General features: G+C 43.0%; 1 protein-coding gene across 4 annotated transcripts in view; it reads left to right on the top strand.

The window, feature by feature from the left end:
• Positions 1-25,569, top strand: part of LOC126532287 (homeobox protein PKNOX2-like) — a 43,556-nt gene extending 17,987 nt beyond the window's left edge. For 3 of the 4 annotated variants that reach the window (XM_050179967.3, XM_055070934.2, XM_050179966.3), the window contains 6 exons: positions 3,452-3,559; positions 6,395-6,509; positions 8,511-8,644; positions 10,636-10,712; positions 12,327-12,538; positions 19,834-25,569. In XM_050179967.3, coding sequence (XP_050035924.1) covers positions 3,452-3,559; positions 6,395-6,509; positions 8,511-8,644; positions 10,636-10,712; positions 12,327-12,538; positions 19,834-19,949 — 762 coding nt within the window. In that variant the 3' untranslated portion in view covers positions 19,950-25,569. The remainder of the gene's footprint in view (positions 1-3,451; positions 3,560-6,394; positions 6,510-8,510; positions 8,645-10,635; positions 10,713-12,326; positions 12,539-19,833) is intronic. The other variant, XM_050179969.2, reaches the window with a different exon arrangement.
• The last annotated feature ends 1,967 nt before the right edge of the window (positions 25,570-27,536 follow it).

Genomic DNA, 27,536 nt, shown 5'->3' with positions numbered 1-27,536 from the left:
TCGGAGTCGCGGGCAACGAGACGGCGGACCAGCTGGCCAGGCGCGCACACGACCCGTCGACCGCGCTGACAGACCGGGTGAGCTCGCTGGATACAGCGCGACTCCACTTCAGACGGGAGCTCGCGCTCCGCCATCCCGACGACCGAGTTGCGCAGGGGCGCCCACCGCGCTATCTCCCGCAGACCGGATTCACTAGGCGCGAGCGCGCCTTCCTCCTCGCCCTTCGTACCGGTTCTGTGTGGCCCGTCGAGCGGCGGCATCGACTGCGTGGAGCCCCCTCTCCCCTTTGCGGCGACTGCGGCGCGATCGAGACACTCCAGCACCTGCTATGTGAGTGCCCCAACTTTTCGCTCGCGCGCGCGTCCCTTGCCCGTGTTTACCGGGGGCACGGCCTGCCGTGCGACACCGTGACTGAACTCCTGCACCCCTTGGGCTGCCCTTCACGACACAGGACACTTCTACGTGCGCTCCTGACATTCGCCGAGGCTGTCGGCCTCGCCGACCGCCTTTAGCTCCATCCCATTTCCTCGGCGTGCTGCTGTTTCTGGTGCTCTTTCTCTCCCCCTACTTTCATTCCCTACCCCCTGTGCAGCGCGGTTGAGGTGTCCTCTGCTGAGAGGCAGTTACTGCGCTGCACTTTACCCCAACCTTTCCTCCCCATCATCAAGAATCTCCTTCTCTGCCGCGCTTTGACAAGCATGGGCACCAACATGCACACACACACACGCACACACGAAGACACGTGGCATTGAAACATGCCTGGACGCGCATGGCAGGAGGTGTTGCGGCAGCGCTGAACGGGCCAAAATGTCCGCCTCTTTGAACGAAGCCCCGGCGTCCGTTGCATCCGCGCCGGCTATACCGTGCGTCGTAGGTGAAACGTAACACCTCGAAATTATTAAAATGTCACATCGTTAAATAATGGTGTCGGTTGCTAAATTATAAGATTCGTTTCTAAACAGACAAGACAGTCGCTAAATCTAGCGACAGAATAGCTAAGATGGCAACACTGGCGGGGAGCAGATGCTTTGTCTGCCTCACTTCAACGCGCCTCCCAAACTCCAGATTACGCAACCTCCAGCACTTCAGCCCGGGTATACAGCGTGCAATGCCACGCCATCTCAGCTCTCACTGGCTGCCTACACGCTCAGCCATGTTGACAGTAATGCACAGTTACGGCCTTGCTAGAAAAAAATGTGTGCACGTCAACCTGCACCCAACATCCCCTGTCCTTGTGTCCCACCATGAGCTCGCTCCCCTCCCCACTTTCCCTTTTCTTGTGCGGAAAGACAGCTCTCATCAAACTGCGCCACTATCGTTCTGGGCTCTGTGATGGGGAGTGTGAACCCAGAATCTCAGACGTGCAGTGACAAAGACAATGCACATAGAAAACTACTTTATGACAGCGGACAGGGCACAAGCACATGTGCATACATATAAATGAAAGAGGCAAATGACCTGAGCACCTCACTCAATGACCAAAGCAATTATGTTAGTATCAGCATAACACTAAAGACGTTCTTCATCTGTAGTGTCTTTACATGGCCCAGCACACCCTAGACTGAACGTGGAAAGCTTGCAAAGTCGTCGATTACTCACTCATGCCGTTGCGATGAACACAGACGCCAGGCACCATGTTGATTGTCTTCCAGAAATTGCAAGTAGGCACATCATAGATGCTTGCGATGGAAACTTTTCGCACGGTTCCGGCAGACGTATGGGACCATTGCGGTGCTAGCGGCGCCCGCGTAGTGTGACTACCCAGCACATGGGGTCCGAAGCCCTAAGCATCTGATCGAAAACGGTGACAGCCACCCGCACAACTTCTTCCTTCTTCCCTTCAGCTTTTTGGTACACATCACCGGCCACACCGAAACTGATTCATGACGGCTCACCCTTGCACATGTTCACTTGCACCTAAAGCATAAAGTGCACCGGATGCGATAGGATCTTGTTACACGCCGACTTTATACAAAACATGACGCTGCTCTGCTTTGGCAGTCGCTTTTGCTCATGCACCAAATGATTTGAGAGTTGTTCGTTTGCAAGCAGGTGCAATTTAACCATTTGACCATCTGCATCCACAGCCATTTCAACTTGCTCTCTCAGTATTCCTCCGCAGCAGCAGTGAAATATTGGTATATTTAAATCGTGTATAAACGCACCTCGTTGTGTTGAGGTTCAAAATACATGGAGTTCTATAGGCAAGAGAATTTCGTTATATTGAAATTCACTATATCGAGGTTCAACTGTAGTATGTCACCTTTAGAAGAAATTTTTCTTATTTTTGATGCGTGATCACTGATCACGCATCACGCAATATATATAATTGGTTCATTAATGTGTTTTTCCCTTTAAATGCTGACTTTGTGATGATGCATATTATGTAGTAATTTAGGTCCTAGGTTTTCTTCCCCCCCCCCCCTCGAGGAGTAACCTAAGCATTGGCGCATCAGTGTGGTATCAGCAATTTCAAACTATTTGCTCACAGTTGCATCGTTTGGGTGCAGGAAATGTTCTTGAAGCTTGTTACATTGAGCCTCTTGTTCCTTTATTATGAAATTCACTCTTTCTTTACGAAGAAACAACAAATAACAGGGCCCAAACAGACATTGTCAAAACACAATGTCACGGTGAGTTGGTGCTTTGTAGCAGTGTTGCCATCCGTCTTTTTTTTTTTTTTTACCGTTTTTGGTTTACCATGCCTTCTCTCATGGTAAAAGTGACCATTTTGCTATTTCAGAAATGTAATTTACTAATACTATTTGATATTCCTCTTTAGTGTCCCTTTAAATGTTCGAGGCATTGAGGTGTCATTTCGTTTGAGTGGTCCACTTCACACAGATTTTATGGCACTAGCTTCAATGATATGGCTGATCTGGGGGAATTTTTGGAAACTTATTTACTTTAAAGTACAACAGCATTTGCCAGCTCAAGTATAAATTGCACCATTTAGTATAAAGCAACCACAACATTACAGCTTAAATAGGTAGCATTGATAAAACTTGAATGGGCATTCTTATGTTGGACGTTACACTTAATCAACTTACAGTATCTAATCGATACATTTGGTACAAGTTCCACATATACGGTAGCAATGTAAATACTAGTGGCAAATATTGGAACCCTTTTGGACACTTGGTGTCATTAGCCTTGACCTTTGGTGCAGGTAATCAGCCTTGGTGAGAATACACTACATATAACGCCTGTTCCACCTCTGAAACTCAACCATAATAATTCAGGTGATAGTATCTTTCTAGAGGTTCATGAAGCAAGCCAACTACATTTTTGGCCTTTTGGCTTGTTCCATAGGTGGTGGGAGTGCTTGATGTTAACAGCGTCATGAAAAAAAGGGGAGGTGGTCCTCTCTTTCAGTGTGGCTGCTGCGTGTTGCCAACTCATCTGCCTCTACTTTTTTTTTTTTTTTTTTCTGCCTCTGGTGGTGGTGCAGGGCAACTGCCTCTCGTCTTCTGCTCTGAGCTCTGGTCAGGTGGTCTCGGGGGGAACAGTGTTCCAAGTTGTGCAGACCACGGCTGGGTTCGTGGCACAGCCCATTCAGGTAGGGGTCACAAGGGCCAAGGCAGGGGTCCAGGCAGCTAGCTTGTCCCCATCCAAAACATTGCCGAGTTGCCAGTGCCAGCTAGTCGGAGTAGCGGATATCCATCATTTAGTTGAGCTGGCATCAGTTTCACTCTGTACTCTATGGGCTTTTATTGGGTGCACATCAGTCCCATAGAATGAAAGCGCAGTTTTTTTCTGCTCTGCATCAGTTCTCAAGGAACTTACAGAAGCAGTCAGTTTCTCTCGTCAAAACACTTGAATTGTGATGGAACCTCATTAATTTCAAGTAGAAAGCAATCTATGCAACTGCTAATAGTTTGAGACTTATTGAGAGTAATAGTAAGCATGAGACCTTTACTGATGTCATGGTAAACCATCTGTATATGTTAGAGGATGCAGTCAGTGAGCTGTCTGATGTTATAAGTGATATGTGGGCTGACAGGTGATAATTGAAAGGAAAGTAACATGTGAGTGTAGTTTGGGCTGGGATTCACATTATTCATTGTCGAAACTTGCATGTTGTGTGCCCTCAGGTAGCTATTGAGCTGCTGGCAACCGATTAACTGGTGCTCCCTACAGCCATCTCAGCCAGTGTACTAATTATGTCTGCTAGTCTGAAATTGCATTGCATTCTTTAATAGCCTATTGTAGTACTGTAGCATTCATAATATTAATCATACCAGTGAATTCTCCATGCTTCATAGATGCGAAATGCTTGTGTTAGATCAGTTACGGGACCAACAAAGGGCTCCATGCTTGAGGAGCATAAAGGTCTCTGCATTCTTAAATGAGAACAGTGCAGAAACATGGAAGGTGGCACTGAAATAGCACACAGCACTAACGGCTGATTTTATTAAAGAAATTGGCAGATGTACATTTAACTGTAATTAGTAAATAAAATAAAAGTAAGCTGATAAGGGAACATTAAAAGGCAAGTATATGAATATGACACACAGAAAACCATATAGAGCATCAGTGAACAGTAACTAGAATGAATAGAATCCATCTTGCAGTGGGGTGGCAATCAGAAAGCACTACCAAAGTCTGGACACATAGGGAATATTTGGTGTTTTTGTCATCTACAAGGCGGTACTGAGTCAGAAGTATGGTGACAATTGCATTCCTCGGAAAAGAAATAGAGTATCTGTCATTCCAGTGATTGTGCTGCGCCATAATCCATCTAGATTGCTGTGTATACTTGCTTGAGTGAGAATAAAATGAAAACGAAAGAACCTACCCTCAGAATTTGCTTGCAGCCGTGCGATAAAGCAGATCTTCTTCACTTAAGGGAAAGGTATATCTCCAGCTTTCAAGAATTAAATCACTTGCCGCTCAGTGATGTATATCATCCTATTTGCTATCTTCCAATTATCTTTCTACATCATGCCTCACATTGTGCATCGGCTGGGCCCTCTCTGATATGTGCAGCCAAGGCTTGATTTGCATGCTTCATGCCATTTACCATTGCACATGTAATCTTAATCGCACCATCTTCCAAATGTGAATTTCCATTTGTATGCTGGTATCAGGCAGAGTGAACTGAAGGCTCCAATTAACCTCATCAAGACTGTTGTAGCATGGGCAAAGCTCACTTCAGCTGTTCTAACCATTAGTACTGCAGCAGTCAAGCTACTATGCCGTCTATGTGTGCTTTATTAAACTGCTAACCTCATGTGCTTCGCTGCAAGGATGTCATAGTGTACCATAAAGTGCTTTACCTTTAAATATCACAAATTCCTAAGAGTATAGATATCAGGATTTCAGCTTGCATGTTCGTGTCTACATGGATATACACGGTGTCCCAGCTAACTTTAGCCAGAGTTTAAAGATATGTGAATGCCACGTAGCTGGATAGAACCAAGGTAATGTTGTTTGCCGTTGCCTGGAGATGCATAAATTATTTGTTTCATTCTGCCTAATTCGATAATTAGTCTTGATTGATTAATCAAATTCTCAAATATTATAATTACATGAAAAGTGTCAATGAGAAAATTGTAGAACAACATGAAAAGCACCTGATACAGCTTTCTGTTGTTCAATACGTGCTATATAAAAGTGTTTTTCCCAGCATGAAAGAAGTCCGCGAATACACGCAAAGTGCCTTGAGCAGCCAGTTGCACAGAAATTTTGCACACATTTGCAATTTTGCACAGCGGGCTTTTTTCACGCTCGGAAAAACACTTTTATGTAGCACGTATTGGGCAACAGATAGCTGTATTGGGAGTTTTTCATGTTGATCTAGAATTTTCTCATTGACGCTTTTAATCTGATTATAATATTTGAGAAGTTGAATAATTAATCAAGACTAATTATCTAATTAGGCAGAATGAGAAAAATATATTGAGTATCTCCAAGCAACGGCAAACAACATTACCTTGGTTCTGTTTAGCTACGTGGCATTCGCATATTTTTAAACTCTGGCTAAAGTTAGCTGGGACACCGTGCATATAATATATTTGAGGAAAGGATACATTTGCCATGTTACGAATATAACACACAGTTTTCGTTTCCCACTTTTATGCTACAAAAATGTGGCGATCTCTGCCATGAGGCCACCAAGGTATGCTGCAAAGCCAGCTACAATACTTTAAAAAAATTACTAATTTGAATTGTGGATTTTGTATTGCACACAAAATTGTGACATCTGTGCTCCTGCAATGTAGTGCTCAACATTGAAATCGTAAACTTAGGGTGCCGGTTTATTGTGGCCAGTAGCATACCACCTGTTTGCATTATAACCTTAATATTTTGAAATTGTTGTAACAAACTTCCATTTTATGCCCAAGTGGCATTGCTGTTAAAGTCCATGCCTCAAGGCTCATCTTTATTTCAGATCCAAACAAGTGCAACTCTGCCTGTGATAGCATCAATCCACGGTGGGACACCATTGTCTCAGATTGGTGCAAACCTCTCCGCTTCTAACCAAGACCATCGAGTCTCTAACCTCGGTTAGTTTCGGAGATCTCAACCTGCATCTAGGAAAAAAAAAAAAAAAAAAAAAGTCTTATACGGAGATGTTTCTGTGCATGCATCCAATGTGTGAAGTTTTGAGCCAGTTGACACGTGTTAAAATAAAACTACTGAAGCAACAGTGTACTGCTCATTCTTTTTTCATTGAACTGTTTACACTACTTTTTCCTTGTAGCTAAATGGATATGCTTATGGTGTAGCCCTGTGTTAGGTTATAACTGAAAATGTTCCGCCTTCGTGTTACTAGTTCATGTTGTGGAATTTGTGAGTGCAGAGATGTATTGTGATTCTTTTGTAATAGTGTTACTGAATGGGTAGCATTGGCAGATATAGTGCGCAGGTTTTGGATTCTGCTCAGGAACCTCAGTGTTCTCACATTTTTGTGGTGATCTTTCTGTGAAATAGTTGCCTATATTTTTTCTTGATGGCTTCTTTGCGTGTTATTGCCTTTATTACTGTACTGATTTGTGTAAACCATTGGTGCATGTCATAAGACTTTTATGACTCATGCTTGCATGCTAGACAAAAGTGATTGCCATGCACATTGCTTTGACTGGGCCGTTGTCAGTTTGCTTGGTCAGGTATGATTCTAAAGTGATATTTCGGAGCTGTTTTTGCTTTGCTTTTGCTGTTCCTAAACAATGTGAGATCACTGGAGATATGCTTGATCGGTCACTTTTATAGTATCACAATCACTGGGCACCAGTGAACTAAGCCAGTGGAAGTGCCTAATTCAATGGCAGGGATGACTCGCCTGTTATTATTCATAGCTCTCGAGTACATTGAAAGGATACTCATCTTAGGTTTTGCATTGCACATTACGTTGCACAACATTGGAGATATTTTCAAACGTTATCAACAAAGAAAATGGCCATTGGTATGTGTTGTAGTATTTGAAACACATGTGGTGTCTGGAGCATTAGGATGTGATAAGGATGTGGCAAATGGCAATTTTGAAAAGAGTTGAATGTCTCTCGAAAAGTGATGGCACTGAATCATATAGTTTCACTGGCAATATGATGCAAACATTTTGAATAGCTTAATGATATTGCAAGCCGGCTCCATATTCTTAGTCTAGTGATTAACAGTCAAGCTGGAAAACAATGACCATTTGTTTCAAATATGCCTGCCAGTCATCCTCAAGTTTGTACAGATTATTTGGACACTATATGAAGGATGACCTGAAATTTTGAATTGCTGCTATTTGATTCAGGGACGCAACATAGTATAGTGTATTTGCTATTGAACATACTCGAAAATTTACACACCGGAGACCATGCCTTACAATTTTTATCATTTTTTGCAAAGATATGTAGTAAACGCACCGAAGTGTTTGTCGTCATTTTCTCATACAATCTGAAATCAGTTAGAAAATACAGTTAAATTTGAGTTATCAGCTGTTAGCTTGCAGCTGCAATATAGGCTTTTTTATTATTGATCGAAATGCCAGAGGGCTGTATATTGTAAAAAGATGGTCTGTTAAAGTGTGAGAAATATTGATACTGCATTTCTAGGTCGTAAAGCATCGCTCAGTAGAACATGTTCGGAGAGCTTATGAATGAATTAGAAATTATAATGGCGGGCCATTTTTTAATGAAGGAAGCACAGCTACACTGAATTGTATTAATATTGTCCTGCGGTAAACTAGTGCAATATGCAGTCCAGTGTTGCAGTTGGAATTTTTAAAGCTTTACATCATCTAGGTTCTTTATTGTGTAATGAATTTATCCTAAAGGTTCTATGCTTTGCTTTAGTGCTAAAAGTATTTCAGATCTCAATCGCAAAGTAAAATAATCTCTTGCTTAAATGCAACTAAGAACACTCTTAAATTCTTGCAACATGCCATATAAAACCATGCTATGAAATTTTTTTTTCAAGCCAGCAACCATGCCAGAGGCATGTTCAGGTTGTGTATGATGAAGTGCTAACATCTGCTCAAAATTGTGAAATTACTGTGCTCATACCCCAACTTCACGCAGCTCCGAGGGCTCTCTCAGTTAGTGGTGATGATGAAGAGGAGGACCTCCTGGGCTCGAAGAAGAAACAGAAGCGCGGAGTGCTGCCGAAGCAGGCGACCAGCATCATGCGCTCTTGGCTGTTCCAGCACATCGTGGTCAGTGTCGTGTGTCTTGTTTCCTATTAACCGTTGACTTCTTTCACTCTCTTTTCATTGTGTAACTTGTCTCTGCAATAGATTCCTGGGTAGCATTTTTAAAGGTAATGTCTGTCTTGGTGAGTTACCCCCCACTTTTCTGCATCGGCTATATTTCTAGCCTCTTTCGTGGGCTGATCCCAGATATAGTGCAGTCTGAAAATGTGCACCAATCACGAAGATAGATACGTTAAAGGTGTTCCTGGTGGCATCGGTACCAGTGTTTCAAGGGAGCGTTCTCGCATTCTTCCTTAGTGACAGCTAGGGTTTTGAGATGCTGTTCTTGAGACACTGAGCCTCTGGTCAAAGACAAAGATGTTGTCGTTTGAGATACTGCGGGCCTCAGAATAAATTATATGGCTCGTACACCGCATTCTCACCCCCAACTCGCCTAGGAAAACATTGTCTTTGATTGATGTCAACTACAGGTTGAATAACCTTCAGTTTTTTTCTTCTGTGTGCATGCATGAGTGGACATGTTTACTTGCCTTTAAAGGCTTAGAGCTTCTTGCAAATAACTAGAGGAAGAAAGCAATGCTGCCGGACTGTTGCATGCATAGGGAGCCAGGAAGTAGAGACTTTGTCAGGGAGCCAGGTCACCATGAAGCTGCACCTGGCAATCATCATTCTGCCTGCCACAAGGTTTAGCCTTTACTGAAACAGTGTGCAAAAGGCTTTCTTTTTCCATTTTATTGTGCGAGAGCTTATTACTAAAACATAACCACTAACTCTATGGAATGCAGCTATATATTGAATGTGGACAAGATCACCAGCATGTTACTGCAAGGAAGAGAAGGTCTGTGCTCTTTGTGCTCCGCTTTTAGTCGTATGTTGTTTTGTTTGCTCATTATATGTGAGCAAGTGGTAATGCAAGAAGTAGTATGGGGGAATTGAGACATGTTACAAAGATTCAGTTTCCAAAAAAAGCTTCAGTTGCACTGCCATGACCATGCTGTCACCATGTTTTAGGCCAGGCCAAAGCCCTTCCACCCACGTGCCACTACTGCTTTTGCTAAGTTATGCCAACCCTTGATAAGTGCCGCCATTTCCTGATGTGTCACATCAGCTACTCCTCTGCAATTTCTGATTTCAGGATTTCCAGTTCCAGTAGTTCTGCTTTGATGATTACCCCTTCCTGAGTTTCCGCTTTCAGTGTTGCTGCATGCTCTAAGCTCGACACAGTAGTAGCAGATGGCAGACGCTGTCATTTCTACTTGGAACCAGAAGTTGACATGACATAAGTTTTGCTTGACACCAGAAGCTGAGGGAATGTTGGTGGTGGTTAACTTGGTCGGCGTAAACATGTATGGAGGGGCTTTGGGCCAAGCCACGTTCAAGACAAGCTGAACGTTCCGTACTCTTGTGGTTGGGAACTGGCATAAACAGTGGGGCTAGGTTTTCCTCTTAGTAGCGTTGTAAGAGACTCCATGGCTGGAAGAAATGAAATCCACAGTTGCTTCTGTTTCGTTGGACGTGACATCAATTGTTTTGCTTGTGTGTAGTAGGCAAATCCCTGTGTGGAAGGCTCTGCTGTAAAATTTTATAATGCTGTGCCTTTATTGTAAGTCAGTAGTTGGTTTTCTGTTGGTTGGCTCATGATGCTTGGATTTTTCGCTGGATGTATAGCTAGCAGTGGCAGTCCTGTCTGTAGTTAGGGCTGCTGCTGAGCCCACTTAGGGCAGCACAGTAAGAGCCACTCTTGGAAGGAAAAACCAGTCAAGTGTACTAGTGGCAGAAGTGTTTGGCACATTGAATGTTCTGCTGGGTGACTATTTGTTACAGGTGCACAACACATGCACAATTCTTGCCAAAGTGTTAAGTGGGATTTTAAGTGAAGTTTTATTAAAAAGATACACAATATTAACATAGTCAGCTTCGTCTGCATTTCTCTTAAACTTTTGCAACACAACTGACAATATTAATTCTTTCTCCCTCTTTGCTTATTGGTTCAGCACCCCTATCCCACTGAAGATGAAAAGAGGCAAATAGCAGCTCAAACCAACTTGACCCTTCTCCAAGTCAACAACTGGTGAGTCTTTGTATAAAGCTCTTGTTTAGAACTGCTGTAAACATTTCAAATGTTTTGTATCCCTGTCTATCCTCACTATGGGTAATGTGCATGAGAGTTACCTCTACATTGATGCCTGCTTCTTTTATTGTCTGTGCTGTGACTGAAATCCTAAGGAGCTTCCAATTCTGCTCAAAGGGAACCTTTAAAGAATACGAATTTTTTGTCACTTTTCTGATTCATTAGGAATCAAACATTGCTTGAGCAGACAAGTTGGAAAGTTTGGATTATGAGATAATACATCTAGTTACCAGTGCTCGCTATTTAATGATTTGTCATGTCAGTAGGATAGTGTTTTCACAATTGAAAGTGGTGGTGTTCTTGATTTCATGCTTGTAATAAATTGAAATGTTTTTATGGAACTCTTTCTTGGAAGTATTTGGATTGGATGTTGCATGGAAAGGCACCCATTAGGCTTGAGTTTTCACTGCTGCATGTTATTCTGCATTTGTCCTGGTGTAAAGAAAGTGAAATATTATACAAAACAATTCAAACAGCTGAGCACATAAGCACAGTCTTTCAGATTCCCAGACCTTTTTATTAAATTAAATGATACATTTAGGTACTTGGATCAGATTTCATTTCTTGACGTGATCTCTCTTGGAACTGACACAGTTATCTCAGAGCTTCAGCCGCACACGAGCGCCAGCAGCTTAGAAAAACTTTTGGTGCATCCACACCACTTAATCATGGAGGTTGTGCAAGCAAGTTGGTTGCAAAGTAAAGGTCTCGAATGGTAGAAAAGTGGCCATTTTGGGTCTGTTGCAAAAAGCCACTGAACCAACCAGGAAGAGCAAGACCTTGGAATTCGCTGACACTTTATTTGCCCATAGCAGTTTGAGCTGATTTGCTTGTTACTGCCACTTTCTTTTCTTTTTTAATTGTGGCGGAAACCGCAAAACCACAGGTGATGGTGCTGCTGTACATTTCAAGGCACTTGTAGTGAGCTCGTCATCATGGTAGGCAGTGAGAGCCCTAGAATAACCCAAGTGAAAATCAGCAAGAGGCAAGTGTATGCTGAATGAAAGATGCAGAGCACCCTATAGAGTCTGGATGGCAGACATTTTTTTCTACTTGAGTCTTTCGTGTTGTCCTGTCCTTCATGCTGCTTAATCGCCAAGAATCAAACCTGTTTGGTGCAAAAGCAGATGAAAATGGTGCCAGTCTTGAGACATTTGGGTATGATGACAGGCAGGTTGCGCTTGCTGCAGTGAACGTCAATCGGTGCGAGTCCCTCTTTAATTTAATTGCCAGTGGTGTCAGTTGTGAGACCTTAGTCGATCGCCAATGTGAATGCACCCTTAGCATGCCAAAGACAGCATCCTCCACCTCATAATTTCAGAAGTGCTAGCGTCCCAGAAGCTCTTCTGAAGTTTGAAACAGGTGGTCATTTGGGTTGATTTTAATACTTATGACAAACTTATCCAGCAAATGGCTGCCAAAACAGAGCTGGCACAGATCACGTGTCTGATTAAGTGAAACTGACGGAAGTGTATCTTGGCTTCTACGTTTACCTTATATACCTGCACACTTGAGAAACTTCTCCAAATAGGTCACTTGGCTTCACCTGCCCAGGTTCATTAATGCCCGTCGGAGGATTCTGCAGCCAATGCTGGATGCCAGCAACCCCGAGAACAGCCAGCAGAAAGCCAAGAAGGCCAAAGTGCAGACGGTGCGGCCGGTCGAGCGCTTTTGGCCCGATGCCATCGCATCCCTACAGCCTCGAGCATCGAGTCACAATGGCATGGCTCCAGTTTCTTCTCCCAGTGCCCATGGCAGGCCTTCCAGTGAGTGCTCACACTTGTGGTCTTAGCATGAAGGAAAGAATGAACAAGGGGGGAGCCTGACATCAAGCCTCAGGAAGCCAACCTCCTCTAGCATTGCTCCTCCTTTCCTTTGGTGCCCATGTGCACGTTGACTCTGAGGAAATAGGTCCTAGTTGGCTGCCAGGTCTTTTGAGGCATTGTTCAATTCATGGTGGCCATGATATGGCAGCCATGGCGTGTTTCTGGTTGCTGCAGTTGCTTCTGTCTAGTAACATTGGCTGCTTCTGGTGCTTGCATTGCATAAATGTATGGCCTTTGAGGTCTGATCTGAGGAAGCAATCACCAGGACTGTGATTCGAATGTAGATTCCGCTACGTGGACACTAATATTACGTGCAGCTGTACAGAGTACAGCTGCGTTAAGTGAGGCGGTGTGCGATAGTGTTGTTGCCCGCGACAAGGAAGCCAGTTATAGCATTCTCCTCAAAGGAATGGAAGTGCTGCGCCACCTGTGCCACTTTGCGCCGAACCATCTTGCATCAAAACACTTAATTTCGAACGAAGTCGCCAAATTTAGCCGGATCTGCATGTTCAGTGGCAACCAGGCAGCCATAGTTAAGCGTTGGCGAGCGTTTAGCCCTGGAATCCAAGCCTAAGCACTTCGTTTCAGCGTTGGCGTCTTTGGAGTGTGTGTGTGTTTAGTGGTGCATTGCAACTTGGCTGCAAGAAAATGAATACCTGTTTGTGCTGTACAATGCATTATGAATGTTTTATTAAGCTTTATGCATTTACGCATTATGCGGACTAGCTAAAGATGATTTGAAACAGCGCTCATTTTATGGGGTGGTCCAGAAGTAAAGCCGCACTATCAGCTGATTAAGTTCTATGGCCTGTTCATCGTGTAGCTCAGCAGTTTCATTATACATTTTAGCGCTCGCTTTTGCACCGTATTGGTAAATCTCTTTTGATTAATGAGCGAACACTGTGCGTGCAGCACAATGGGTTACTGGGATGGCAGTGCGCCATGCCGACAAATTACCTGCTTACTTTCGTGAAACTTTTGGCCACAAATATTTAATGGCAACCATAATCGTCACTCATATTTGGACTCCAGCTACATCATATTTTGCACGACCACACCACACAAAATCCACTGCAGAACACAAGCCAAGGAGGTAAAGTTTTGATCAACCTTAGCAGCCAAATGGTGGTTATAAAAGTTAGTTGAAAATGCAAATGACCGAAATTGTATACGGAAATTGTTACTGATGTACAAAATGGCTACTAAAGCCCGTCAAACTTCTTAAAGTAGCCACATTCTCCTTCTTTCCTCCTCGTATCTCCTCTCTTTTGCGCCCCCTCCTGAACTGTTGTGCCACCTACTTTGTTCCAGCAGAGCAGATGACCTTTCACCGAGTGAATGCACACATAGCCAGGTGGTGCACTTTGGGCACAAGCAATCTAGCTCCAATTAACTTCATCAACAGCATAGAATTTCTGCTGGTAGGCTTTTGCAAATTTAGTAACTGTGCATTTTTCTGCTTTGATAATTATTCCACGATGAAAATATCTAAACAAATGCTAAAACTGGCTGATGGCGACATCAAATGTATCGTGTACACTACAATTAAGTATGGAACCTTGTCAGGCTGGTGCAACGAGATTTTGTTGCGAATGTTTGCAAATGACAGTTTTAGAATCGATCACTATTGTCTTGGGCATCCATTAAGCCCTCTTGCAACCTAGATAATCCACGCTGACCTTGCCAGGTGAACTCATGGCATGTATAAGCTGTGACGCACATAGGCTGGCAAGAGGCTCGAACGGTCACTGCTCTGAAGATCTGGTAGCACATTACAGCTACAATACCAATGAATTGCCAGCCTTCATACGTGCTTGCCAATATTATACACATGCTCACAGGCTTGGACCATGCACCTGTGCGCTATTATATCGCTAATGCCTCGAAATCTACAAATATATGTGCACCTAATAATTGAGTCAGAACTTTGTGTACATAAACACTTTCCTAGCATGTGAGAATGTGGTAGCTGCATTTCTATCTGGCTAACAAAAAAGAGCATAGCGAGTTTCCTTCGAGAAAACATTTGTATTTTTTTTTATTTGCCAGGATAGTGACTGATTATGATTCAGCACATGTAAGTCCGTCTCTGCAAGAAGCAATGAACTTGATTTGATGAACTCAATAATTTATAAGGGCATACATTAAAGGGTGTTGTGGTTTCTCTGAAATAACATTTGCACAATTTGTCTTTGAATTTGTTCATTAAACAGGTCCTTTCTTGTGGGAAATGAAATTATCTTGCAATAGTGCTTGAAATGGCACAACAATAAGAAACTTCGTGTAATTAGTACTCAAGCATTTGAGAGTTGAAAGTTCAACATTTATTTGCCAGCGTTGGTGCATTAAAGGTTTGCAGACACAAGTCAGTATACATAGCTACACTTGTTCTAATATGAACATCGTTTGCATGCATAATTTTAAACAGTGCATCTTAGAGACATAGTTAGCGTATGAGCTATATAGTTGAATAAACAAACAAGCAAGCAATTAAAGTCATTGAACGAGCGAGTGACCGCACGTTTTCCTTGCCGAGCATTCCACTATCGTATCTAAACCTTTGGACACTTCAATGCTCATGCACAAAGAATGTGCATATCAAAGAGGTACAGAGTTGTCATTCAGCGACAAACGTGTCCCACCACTCGGCTGCGCTAGAGCGCTCACCCTTTACATGAGGGCCTTTGTATCACAAGTCCCCTGATCAAACGCCAACCACGAACACTAGTGAAAGAGGCAAAGAAAGCTGTTCACTTCCCCCACCCCCCCAAAAAAAAGTGAACAAGTAACCAGTAAAGGCATATAGTTGGTTTTCCAAAGTGAGCTTTTGCTCTCTAGCCTCAAGTTCTATTTGAAGAACTGTGCTGAAGGTTAAAAGTTTCATAATCGGGCTTTTGCACATATCCTCACATGTCTGCGAATTTGGGCCAGTTGGCGTATACACGGATAAGCGCACAGAACACGGCCACCTAGTGTTGATAGAAACAAAGTACACATTGCATAGGAGCTGTTTAAGAATGTACAAAGAAATGGAAATGAGGCTCAATAAACCGTGGCACGGTATTCACGAAGTTATAGCATGCAGCAAATTAAGCAAGCCTCATAACCTACTATTACTATGAGAGACTCGCAACTTGCACCGCGAATTCGCATGGAGGATGTCAGTTGAAGTTTTTTCTGGCAATTTGGTGAATCTAAGTTAAGACATTGTGCTTGCTGGATGGCATAGCAAAGAGCTTCTGCCCTTCACTGAATCAATTTAGGCATCCAAAGGTGCAGCAGCTCATTATGATGAGAAGCACCGAGAAGACACACTGCTCTTGTCATAAAATTTTAGTTCACGGCATGCACAAAGGACCAACACCACACGCACATGGGGGAAACTGTGCCAACATGTGCTCCTCGCCAGTTTCTAGACACCACTGAAGCAGAAATGGTGGCGAAGTGGGACTATAGACAAACGAACCTGGTGCTTGGTCCCACGTGGTGCCAATAGGGCAATAGGAACGCTGCCGCGGCTGCGGCGAGGGTGAGCAAGTAGAAAGGAGAGGAGTCCTTACCGACACTGCATTCTTCAAAGCATGTTGCTACTTTACGAATTTCGAGGGGATTTAACCATTACAAGACCGTGCCCCTGGTTCGCACATGCGTAATATGTACTCAACATATTAGACGACAAAATTTACAACTGAGACCGCTGGTATTACTGGTGCGAGGACGTGCTGTCACATGAAATTTCTTTTTAAATTTCACGAGCTTTGTACGTTCGCTTTTTCTCTGAAAATGGGCCACACATGACCTAGGTTGTCTTATACACCGTTGTTGGTCATTTCTAGAAGTCATCCACAATCTTTGCATTGGCACCTTATTGAATAAGTAAAGCAATGAATGTCAGCTAATTAAACTTACATATTAGTTTCTTGTACAACAAAAAAAAAAGATGACTTTATTGGTATTAACAAAAACCTATCAACATATAGTGGGTGCCTTTTGCGTAAAGCTCTCGGTTATTTTTTTTCTTGGCCATATTTAGTTGGCGCATCAGGTGTGCAACTTGATAATGCTTTCTGAGAAACCTTTATGGGCTTTTTGTGGCTTCATGCTACAGTTGGGTAGATGACAATGTTTCCCTTTCATGAACTTTCCTCCACCGCACAACTTATTTGCCATGACTTAATAGTATTCTGCAAAGTCAAATAGAGGACACCTTTTCTTCATCTGTCTGAATTTCACTCATGTTGAGCTTTACCAAGCTGCTTCAAAACGGACAATTCATGCACCAAACCTGCTCCAAAGCGCCAAATCTGCTGCTCCCAGAGCTGCTTGAAAACTTTCTTGGCCGCTTACATTCCTGTCATCAATAAATGTGGCGCAATAAGTGGTGCTCTTGCTTTTCTATTTCTGGTTATACCCCGCTAGCTGTGTCACATGTGTCATCACGTTTTCGCCACTACTGCCGTGATGTGTGCGTGCGATTGTCGACCGTACAAAAAAATCTGCCACATACCTGTTTTCACTTGTGTACAAAGTCGGTGACTGGGCTGACATACTAGGCCAACTAGGCTTTGCCCACTACTTGAACATGGAAGCAGATGTGCAGACACTGTATGGTAACGTGGAAGATAAAGTCACCGACAGGGTAGCCATAGGCAATGGCAGGGATGATAACGAGCCCACTTGTGAGCCCGCTTTAGTGAGTTATGAAGTCCCTGAACGCTGTCCGTAGCTTTGTTGAGTGTAGCAGGGTTCCCTGTTAGATGCTGCGCTTGATTAGCAGGCTAGAGCTCATGGGCGGTATTCTCAAATGATCGGTTTTGGAGATAGCTTCACTTTCGCTATATTTTGCGAGACTCGGTGGCGGACGCACCCGCCTACTATACAGCTAGACAGCATTCTGGTGCTGTGCCAAGCTCATTATTCTCGCACAGTGCCTGAAGTGATGTAGGCCGTGTACTTCGGCACATTCAGCATCGATTCTCACGAAAGTGAAACTTATCTCCGAAAGTGGTCATCCGAAAATACTGCCCCATGACCCTTGGTACAGCAGACTACTGTAACAATCAATCCTGCATCAGTGATTACTTTGAGTAGCCAGGCTACATGGAAAATGAATGTTTTGCTCTTCTTTTTCTGTTTTTATTTATTTCTGGGTAATTTGAAAATCTGCTTAATTTGAAGATTTTTTGCGGTTCGCCAAAGTTCTAATTAAAGGGACACTAAAGTGAAAAATGATTACTTCTGCATCAGTAAATTACCGTTCTAGAACACCAATAACACCACTCTTACAACGATAAGACGTTTGGTAAGCCAGAAAAAGCGTGAGAACGAAATACAGGTGGCGCTGCCTACTTATGTTCCCGCACCTGGGGGCTGTGACGTCTTGAATTTTGATGGCATCTTCTAGGGCCTACTAATTATACATACATAGCGGTACAGATTGACTACATTGTGTTCTAAAGGAACAAAATATTAAACATGGCAAGTTTTGGGAACCTTTATTCAGCCAACGCAGCCCAAATCCGAAAACATACTTTGGAATTTCTGACGTCACGCTGACATACTGGCACTGGGGTTTCGGCGCGAAATTCAAATACTGATACTTGGACCTTCATTTTCTCATTTAATAATCAAACTATTTTTTTTTAAATGAGTGCCTGCAGGGTTCTCAAACAATGCTTCATTAGTCTAAACTGATTTATTGTTTCGCTTTAGTGTCCCTTTAACGAGGTTTTACTGTCAATTAGAATTTGCACTGATAAACAAATGCACCTGCGGCTACCCTCGGTTGATGCCTCAACCTCTGTCATTGGCAGTATCCTCAAAGCTGAAGTCCATTTCACGAGAACCGTTTTGTTCAAGATGAGATTATCCTGAAATGCAGGCATCGATTCTGTGCACCGTTTTATAGTAGAGGAAAGAGAACACCCTGCACAACCACTCCTAAATTGCACAAAAACTAAAGTGCCAGAAATAGCAGGAAAGAGTGCATACTTAATGTTTGCAGCACACCGCACAGTAGTCATGCAAAGTACCACAACATGTGCCCCCGTCATGTGCAGTTGCGATGGTGCCGCTGCTTTTGCTGTTCACTCTTCAGAAGGGGTGATGCAGTCCATGCAAAGATGCCCCCTCCCCCCCCCCTCTTTTTTGTACTTTGTTTTCAAAATTTGCGGCCCTTACAAAACATTGTATGGTTTATTCGTGTCACACATGTATTTTGAAGACCTTCAGACCTAGCAGAATAGTCACATTGGGGCTGATAAATAGGAAAATGCAAAAGCCACCAGGTAAATAGCTTAATTGAATTGACTAGGTAGAACAAAACTGTGTTTTATAGAGACAGCAGATGCATGAAAAGTTTAGCGTGTTTATGGTATGACCATATGGCCCATTTTATTTGTATATAAAGTTTGTTTGTATATAGTTAGACAACAGAGCTTTAACAGTACTACTCGCACAGGAAAAAAATGTCAAGGTATGCTTAGATATTGCTAGGCAGAGGCAGTTTGTGCTATTTTTTTTAACTATGGTGATACAACCAAAAACACATCTGCAAGAACTTCGTTCAAAAGCCTGTGATTTCCTTGAAATATTTCTACTTGCACCTCCTGCACCTGGTAACTCAAAGCTCATGCTCTCTCGGAGAACCGTACAACATAATTATGAAGTTATCATTATTTGCTTATTAAGTGCCCTTTCACAAACTTTGTCCACTTGGCGAAATAGTACAGCTGCAGAAGTGTAGTTTATGTAGGTATATTGTAAGTGCTTGATTACATGATGACAGCAGGAACGGCGCATATGCGTTGGATTAAAACCTAGTGTTTCATTTTTGTAGTGTACACTGCACTTCACTGTTAAAGGGATCACACGAGTGTAGAGCTTGTGCAAATTTTTCTCTCTGGCAAATGCACAATCGGCCATCTTTGTAGGAGACAACTTGTACTTGATGGCACTGGCCCCTTTCTACACACCTGTGAAGTTCACTGACATAGATCCATCTGGAGTAGCCAGCAAAGCAAGAGCCTCTGATAGGGGTGCTCCCTTTAACAGTGCACCGTACTGTGCGTGCTTCAGCCAAATCAATAAAAAAAAAGTGCTAAAAAGCAAATTTATGGACAAAGTTTCTATCTGCATTATTTCCACATCACATGGTGGTTGAACGCCCACTTTCGTTTCAGTATTTCCTTTCTTTATGTACTCACCACATGTATTTTTTTTTTGCATTCAAACAGCCAGTGGTACAAGCCTCTGCTCTGAAGCTTCTGACGACAGTGCCTGTGGAGGGGACACCGGTCACTCGGCAGCAGAAGACGAGAGCAGGGACCATGGCAGCAGCAGCAAAGCCTAACAGCGCAACCGCCCCGCTTCTAAATAACAATGGGCCATGCCCAGCACAGGACAAGGGCATCAGTGCTGCATCTTCTACATGTTGTCTAAGAATCTGATCTTTTCATTGTTCATTTCTGCTACGTCTTGTGTGCATTCGGATAGTCCTTGCTCCTGTTTTTTGTTTCCCCCGCGTTCTCACTTCAGTCTTCTAGACTAGCTTACATCGTTTTACATCACGTGACCTTGCACTACTGATTGCACTTGTCAGCGCAGAAGGTGGGTTTCTGCTTGTTTGAGGCAGACTCATGCATGTCCGCTTACCCCCTTTGATATTGCCTTAGAGGTGCCTCTCAATGCATGCAGTCCTTCTTTATCCCAAGGAATCAAAGATACACAGGGAGAGGGAAGAATCTTCACAGCTTCATCAGCGTCATTCCAAGGCAAGGTTTAGTTTTGTGCCATATCGCAAAGGCATTCGTGATGCGCTTCTTGGCCAGGTGCTCCATTATGTAGATCTGCAGTGCAGAACATAAGTCATTCCCAGGTTAATGCATGCCATTCTTTTATACGAGCATGCATGAGAACTGCTTGTCAGTGTGTCATCATCATAATAAGAGCGAAGATCTGTACAGACAGACACTCGGTTATGCTGAAACCTTGTCTGGTGCTGCAGTCAGGTGATGAAGCTGCTTTTCCGTGCTTTTGCTTAGTTTTATATAAGGACACAAACTGCCATCTGTATTGCTCAAGCATTGGTGCACATTAAATAGTAATGGGAACACAGTTGCTGACCGACCATTTGGACCTGAAGCAGGCTTAGAAACCACTTCTGGTCTGCCACCAACAGACAAACGTATGTGCATAACCTTGGATCTTGGTTGCTGGTGGGAGTGACAACCGGCATGCTTTCTGTTATATAATTTTTAGCTCACATTGATCTGGAAGATTTTTCTATACTTGCTATCATAGGCCGAAATGTATAGGTCCTTTTCGGTGTCATTTGAATCAAAATTGTGTAACTACACATAAAACAGCAGTTGAAAACATGAGTTGTCTTACCAAGAAAAATACAGCCAGTATCATTTTTACAATGCCACTATTGGCGATGCATGACATTTCAATTTTTGCACGGTGTTGCACGTTGGTACAGTTGAACATTTTGCCAGTCAGGCTCGCAAAACGTTTCAGCTTGAAAGGCGGTGAAATCATCTTCTTGGACACCCTCACTTAGAATTTCTGAGGACAGTCTGGAGAATCTGCTTCTAGGCACTCGCAATGTTGCACTGCAATTCCTTAAGACATTGCTATTGTTTCTCATCTCTGACTTAATAGAGCGATTCAACGGATGCAAGGTTGTGGTTCTTGGTTACATGACTTACAGGATGTTATATCGATGACTACACTGTTCACATGCTGGTTTGTAATCTCTTCTCTACAGTGACAGCTGGACACACTGATGCAGACATAGGGTTGCATTCCAACATCAAGATTTACACATGGCTGGTGTTGGTCAGCATAATTCAGTCTGTGTCCGTTCAGTCCATTGGCAAGGTGAGGGATAACGGTAAAAACATTGGGGCATATGTGGTTGTTAGTTGCTGGCACGAGCGAAAAGCAATGAGACCGTGAGCGATGAGTTCCAAACACAGACTATTTATTCTCTCACAAGACGGGGGGGGGGGCAGTGTGCCAACAGACTTACCCGTCACGTGCATAACATGGTTTCACAGAGTGGCGCTATAAACTAGCCATTTCAACGCACGCCATTTCTAGGGGTGCACGGATGGCATTCCGTACATGGGGGTCATAACTCGTAAAGTTGGTACAAAAATCTGTTGGATGCTGTATTTCTTCATGCAACATAAGCCATCAAACAGTGCGTGCAGCTGTGTAAAAAAAAAAAATGATTTGAGCTGTGCCCATACTTCTCATAAAGGTTATTGAAAATTGACACAAAATCAACAGACATTGTCTATTTCACTTAGCCATCAGATGCAGTTCCATTTCTTTTATGGCACAAATAGTTACTAGTCATGAATTGCACTGAGCTAACAGTTAAAAAGTTCAAGTAACAATGTGATTTGTCTCACTTAAGCAGAAGATTCCGGGAAGACGTAATGAACATGCATTCAATTTAAGTCACTCTTTTAATGTACTTTTAACGGTAGCAGGCCCTGTTTCCATCAATCATTTTTTAGAAATATCAGCATTGTAGAATTCTTTCAACATGGGCTCTTTGCGACTTGCTGTCTTATAGGCTTCTGAGCCCTCTTTAGTCGAAACATTCCTGCTTCTCATTGTAATGTGACGAGGTGCAATCATTCACTCTATTTAAGCATTGCTCAACGTAGACACATGTGAAAAAAAGGGCATTTTATTGGCTGTAGTCTCACGCTCTTGTATGAGAATGAAACATAGCAATGTATCTCTCGCACTTTTCCCCTTTAGTGTGGGCATATTGATGAAACCGCACCTTCTTTAGCGGAAAATGTTCTCCATTGAGAGCCTGGCATGAACAGTCTTCCTGTAGCATTATATTCTGTAAGATTCAGAAACGTAATCTTTTTGCTGTCCATAATTTCTCAAGGCAGGCCAGCTGAGTGGGAATTTCACGGGTTTCACGTGCGAGGCTGAACTTCCAACACTGGCCATTTAGTGTGAAAAAGTACACACAAGCGTCACGCTCTTTGCTACTGAATCACTGCAGTTTAAAACATAGTGCCTGAAATATGTTGCAGCTGAAGTATGATGCCTGTCAACCCGCTGAGCACTGCATAAAACATCACTACTTTTTGTTTCACGTCTTTCATTTCATTCTCACCGTAAAGAAGCTTTTTGGTGCTGGAAATATTGGGTTCAAGATGTTTCAGATTTTGTGAGCAACAGCAGTTATGTCAGTGGGGGACATTCAATTGGCATTATTAGGCATGCTATGTCTTCTGTTCACAATGACCTTGTTCCCCCTCCCTTTTGTTATTGTGCATAGATTTTGTAATATATTCAACATCTTCGGTGTTTCACTCTGTTAGCACTGACAGGGATTTTGGTGTACGACACTGCACAACCGTATTTCTGCTGTGTTATGTTCATTTTGTGCAGTCGCCATTCTTTTGACACCCTCGCAACGTGTTTTGTCTTGTGTTGGGAGCATGTTTAAAACTTAGGTTCTCTGATGAACCCGATAATAATTGCTCAAGGCTTCCCGGTTTAAGTGTTCTTTTCAAGCGCACATGTGTTTTAGGCATCTGCACTGTCGCAGTTTTAATTGTGATTATACCTGCACACTGTGGTGGTATCCTTTTTAACAGTCGAGCTTTGTTAAGTTTTTTTTTTATCTTGATGTTGTGTCACTTGTGTCAGTCAGTTGAAAGTCATGTTGAACCTCTTTTTTGTTATATTTTCCTTTTTTTTTTTAGTGCAGTCTAGAATTTGGCTGCACAGCGCTCAACAGTGTGCAAGTGAATTGTGTATCATGATATAGTGCACAATGTGATCTGTGTCTTTCCCTTCTGGGTGAAGTTTTTGTTTGTGTTTTCTTATGTGTGTGTTTTAGTTTTTGTTTTCCTGCTGACGACCTGAGCTATAATGGGCAGTAGCGAAACACTTGTTTCAATCCAATATGCATTTCATCGCACAGTTGTTGGTGTTTTGTGTCTCTCTGCAGTGCCAGGGACATCAAACAGCGACAAAAAAAACTTGACGCTGACTTGCGCAATACAGAGCCAGTATCTAAAGCAGTTGTACATTGCCATGTTATTTCCAATTGTACAAAGCAAATGACAAACATGCACAGGAATTTTCCTTCTATCAGTCTGTAGGTAATAGGAGCTGTGAGATGCAGTTTGCCCCGTTTTAGTACCAGGGTAGACCTATGTGAAGCTCAGGGGTAGCCACCCATGGTTACTTGTCTCGATTGTTATGAGTGCATAGTGATTCTTGTACAGGTTTTATGGTACGAATTTTGTAAAGCCCCCTCCGAATGCAATAACTAGGCATTCTGAAGAAACCAAGTGTGCAGCAAACCAGCATGGTGTTGCCAGACTTTATGCAATCTCTTTGTAATCGATGGCCATGCACCACATGTTCTGGTGTTGCAACGTTTCATTCGCGAAGGTTCACGTAGCGAGAGAGCAAGGCACGCACTGAGAATGGAAGCCAGTGCAACTGCTAGGTATAGTTAAGGCGTGCGGACAGGGACACAACAGTTCTGATGCCATGAAAGATTGTTCTGGAGTTAAATGACAGAATGTTTTGGCCACAAGTTTTTGTGTTTGATGCTCGGTTTATGAACATGGGCTTCATTAAGGAAAGTGGAAAAGTCACTGTGTTCTCTGTTGTGTTCAAAGCTTATTACAAATCCTTGGTGGTGTGGCTGCTTCTTCGTTTTTTTTTCTTTCTGTTTTTATTTAATACATACACTAGTATTATTTTTTTGTATATTGTGTCATGCTGGTACGCTGTGAATATACTCACAGTTAAGAAACCTTACTTGGTACAGTGTACGCTCAAAGCAGCAATTGTTAAAGGGCCCCTCACCAGGCCCCATTTCAAATTTTGGTTATACACCGGAAGTTGCAAAGGTGGTGTCTAGGAAGTGTTGTACCAAAATAATTTCGCAAATCAGTTCATTATTGGAGGAGATAGACGAAAGCAACTGTGCTGTTACCATGCCATCAGGAGGCAAATATTACTGCCAAGAAAGACACTCTCCCCCTTTGCCTCGACTAGTGTCCACAAGTGACATTTTTTCCCCGCATTCTCCCATACTGGAGCAGAGAGGCTGTGCCACATTCATGTGATGAACTCCGCCACCATTTTTTTTTTCTCTTCTTTTTTTGCTGCATGGAACGTTTCCTTGTGCATTCTGCATTGGATGATTAACCGACATTGCGTGCCATGGTTAGTGATGAGCATTCTGTCTTGCATAGAGGCATTTATGAGTGTGTGCTTGACTCTCTCGCTGGAAGCCTGGCTCCCTCGAGAGGAAGGGCTTGCGGCCTTCTGTTTGAAGTTTCTCAACTGTTTTCACCACACGCAGCCATTCATTACTTTGCAGACATGATCACCTCCACGTGATCTACACGCCGTACTTGTTCGTTTGCAAAGCCCAAACCTGATGAGGAGCCCTTTAAGCCCTTTAAGAAAAAACCAGTGATCGACAAGGTACAGGGCTGCTGTGTCTCCTGAAGCAAACCACCTAGCTTGCAGTTGCTGTTTCTCTTTAGTGGCAAGCTGTTGCTTTACTTATTGAGTTGCCAATGTATTTTTGATGTTTTACGTTTTGTGACCGAATTATCACTTATTTATCTTTCAACCATTCACTTGTGCCACATTGGCAGGTTTGTGCTGGTTCTAGATGTTGTGTTGCATGTGCAAATGTTCGAGTTACGTTGTTCATAGCAGGCACTCTTAATAACTTGCACTGTTATTGTTACCATTTCTTAGGGTCTCTTCTTGTGCGTCTGTTCTCCTTGATGCCATCTTTTATGTAGTCTTTTTTTTTCTTTATGCCACATTTTTATAAAGGGTCTGCCAAATAGCAAACTATATGATATAGCCTAGCAGTGTCGGGAGATTACCAACAGCAAGTTGTAGGTTTCTATTTAATATAGATGATAATAAAAGACATTATTAATATACTTGTCGTATGGAGTGAGTTACATAGACATAATTCCGATAGTTTGCTAACAGCAGTACTGTCAGCATAAATTTGAAACGTGGAACAGAAAGTAACTGGTCAAAATGCTTGTTCCACATAATTAACGCATTGGCACGTAAAGCCCCGTAATTAATATTAAAAAGAATTTCAATCAAGTATGGCAATTGCTCTATAGCTGCTTTCTAAGCACGGAATAGTTAGAAATGTATGTTTCCACGTCTGAATTAAGCCGCTGCTACAAATGCGGGTGAAACTGGAAACGTAACAATGAACTTGAGTCGTATTTTTGTTTGTTCATGTTTGAATTTATGCTGATTGTACAGGCAGGCCAGAATAAATTGCTACAAATAAAACAAACTAGTATATTCTGCATATTTTCAGCTGCAGATTGGCAAGCGTCTGCAATCCATGGCGTGGTTCATTCACAACAGTTTCGGGGCTACCACACCAGAACAAGATACTACCGTGTACAATGTTAATTAATATTGCATAAGGGTGTTCTACTTTGCTGTTTAACATTGTATTTCATTCTAGCCTGACTAAGTTTGTTGCACTGCCTTCGAAACTTGACCGATTATGCAAACTATTACACCTCCCTTATGCATAGTTTCTTTCAACTGTAACTTTGTACAGCAGGCATGCTGATTGCATGCGACACATACTGCTTAGTGGCAAGTATCGCTGGAGTTCAGATTGCAAATTTGTGCTAACGTACTTGCCAAGTTTGATGAAATAGTTATGCGGAAACCCTCAAGGTGGAAAGAGTTAATTAATAAAGGGAAAATTAGACATCCACCTGTTCATACCAATTGCTACAAAGGAAACCCATGGGGGGGGGGGGGGGGGGGCGTTTATCAGAATGTAATGTTTTTGTGCCCCCCTAGGGAAGGTCCTAGCTCCCCTCGGGAAAACTAGGCTAGAGTACCACGCCAAGCGACCAGGCTTTGTGAGCTAACCTCAGACGTAGTTTTGTCCCATGGGCACCTTGGCTTTTCCTTTCGTTTACATACTTTCTTTGCCAAACTTCAAGCTTGTCCTGTGTGTCCATCTACTAATCCTCCTTCCCATATGTAAATGCTACTTTTTCTCGGGACGCATCATGGGTATGAAGGAAAGGTGTGGAGGAATATCCTGTCCTCACGAGTGGAGTGCTGGGCACTTCGCCAGTTTACGTTGCCTGTCTCCCGAAAGTGATTACCGCTGTTGTCCACTAGGTGCCAGCGCAGGCTGCCAGGCACCTAAGGTGCCTAGCAACAAGGCACTTAGGGTGCCTTGTTGCTGGCCTGGCAGGCGCTCTCCGCTCCGCGCGCATAGGTGCCCTGCTACAGGATCACTGAAAGTAAAGAAAGCAAACGGGCTGGGACAGCGTCCAGGTATTTGTACCGGAAAAACATTGATTCACAGTGGAGGAACATAACACGGAAGCTTACCAGCAAGTATGTGGCCTGTATGGTGAGCAACATGGCAACAAAGAACGTAAAGCAGAAAGCCGGAGAGGCTGTGATAATCTCATGGGTGGTGGCAATGGAAAAGAAACCTGCTATGAATAACTACTTAAGAGGAAAAAAGGAAATCTGGAAAGAAACAATTTATGATAACTCGAAGGGAAACTCATTACTTTTCGAAGCTAGATCGGGATGCCTTAGATCACGCACTTATAAGGCGAGATATATGAAGAAGCATGTGCATGCTGCGGTAAAGCTAGGGAAACGATGGGAGCATGTTTTATTAGAATGTGAAGATATCTGCCCAGCAATCAACTTGGGCACCACTAGCCTCCTCGAAGCCCTTGGGTTCAGCGAGAGCAGGGGGAAAGTAAACATGTCCGCAATAGGATATTGGTAAGAGGCGATTGGAAGATTGGTGGAAGTAGGGAAATGACAAACAACAGAGGCGTACAAAAACAAAGTTTCCAATAGGGGTTCAGAAAGTTTGGTGGTGGAAAGT

Source organism: Dermacentor andersoni, chromosome 5 (assembly GCF_023375885.2).
Source record: "Dermacentor andersoni chromosome 5, qqDerAnde1_hic_scaffold, whole genome shotgun sequence".
NCBI lineage: Eukaryota > Metazoa > Arthropoda > Arachnida > Ixodida > Ixodidae > Dermacentor > Dermacentor andersoni.
The sequence above is the reverse complement of the archived record's forward strand: the minus strand, read 5'-3'. Positions and strand labels throughout refer to the sequence as shown.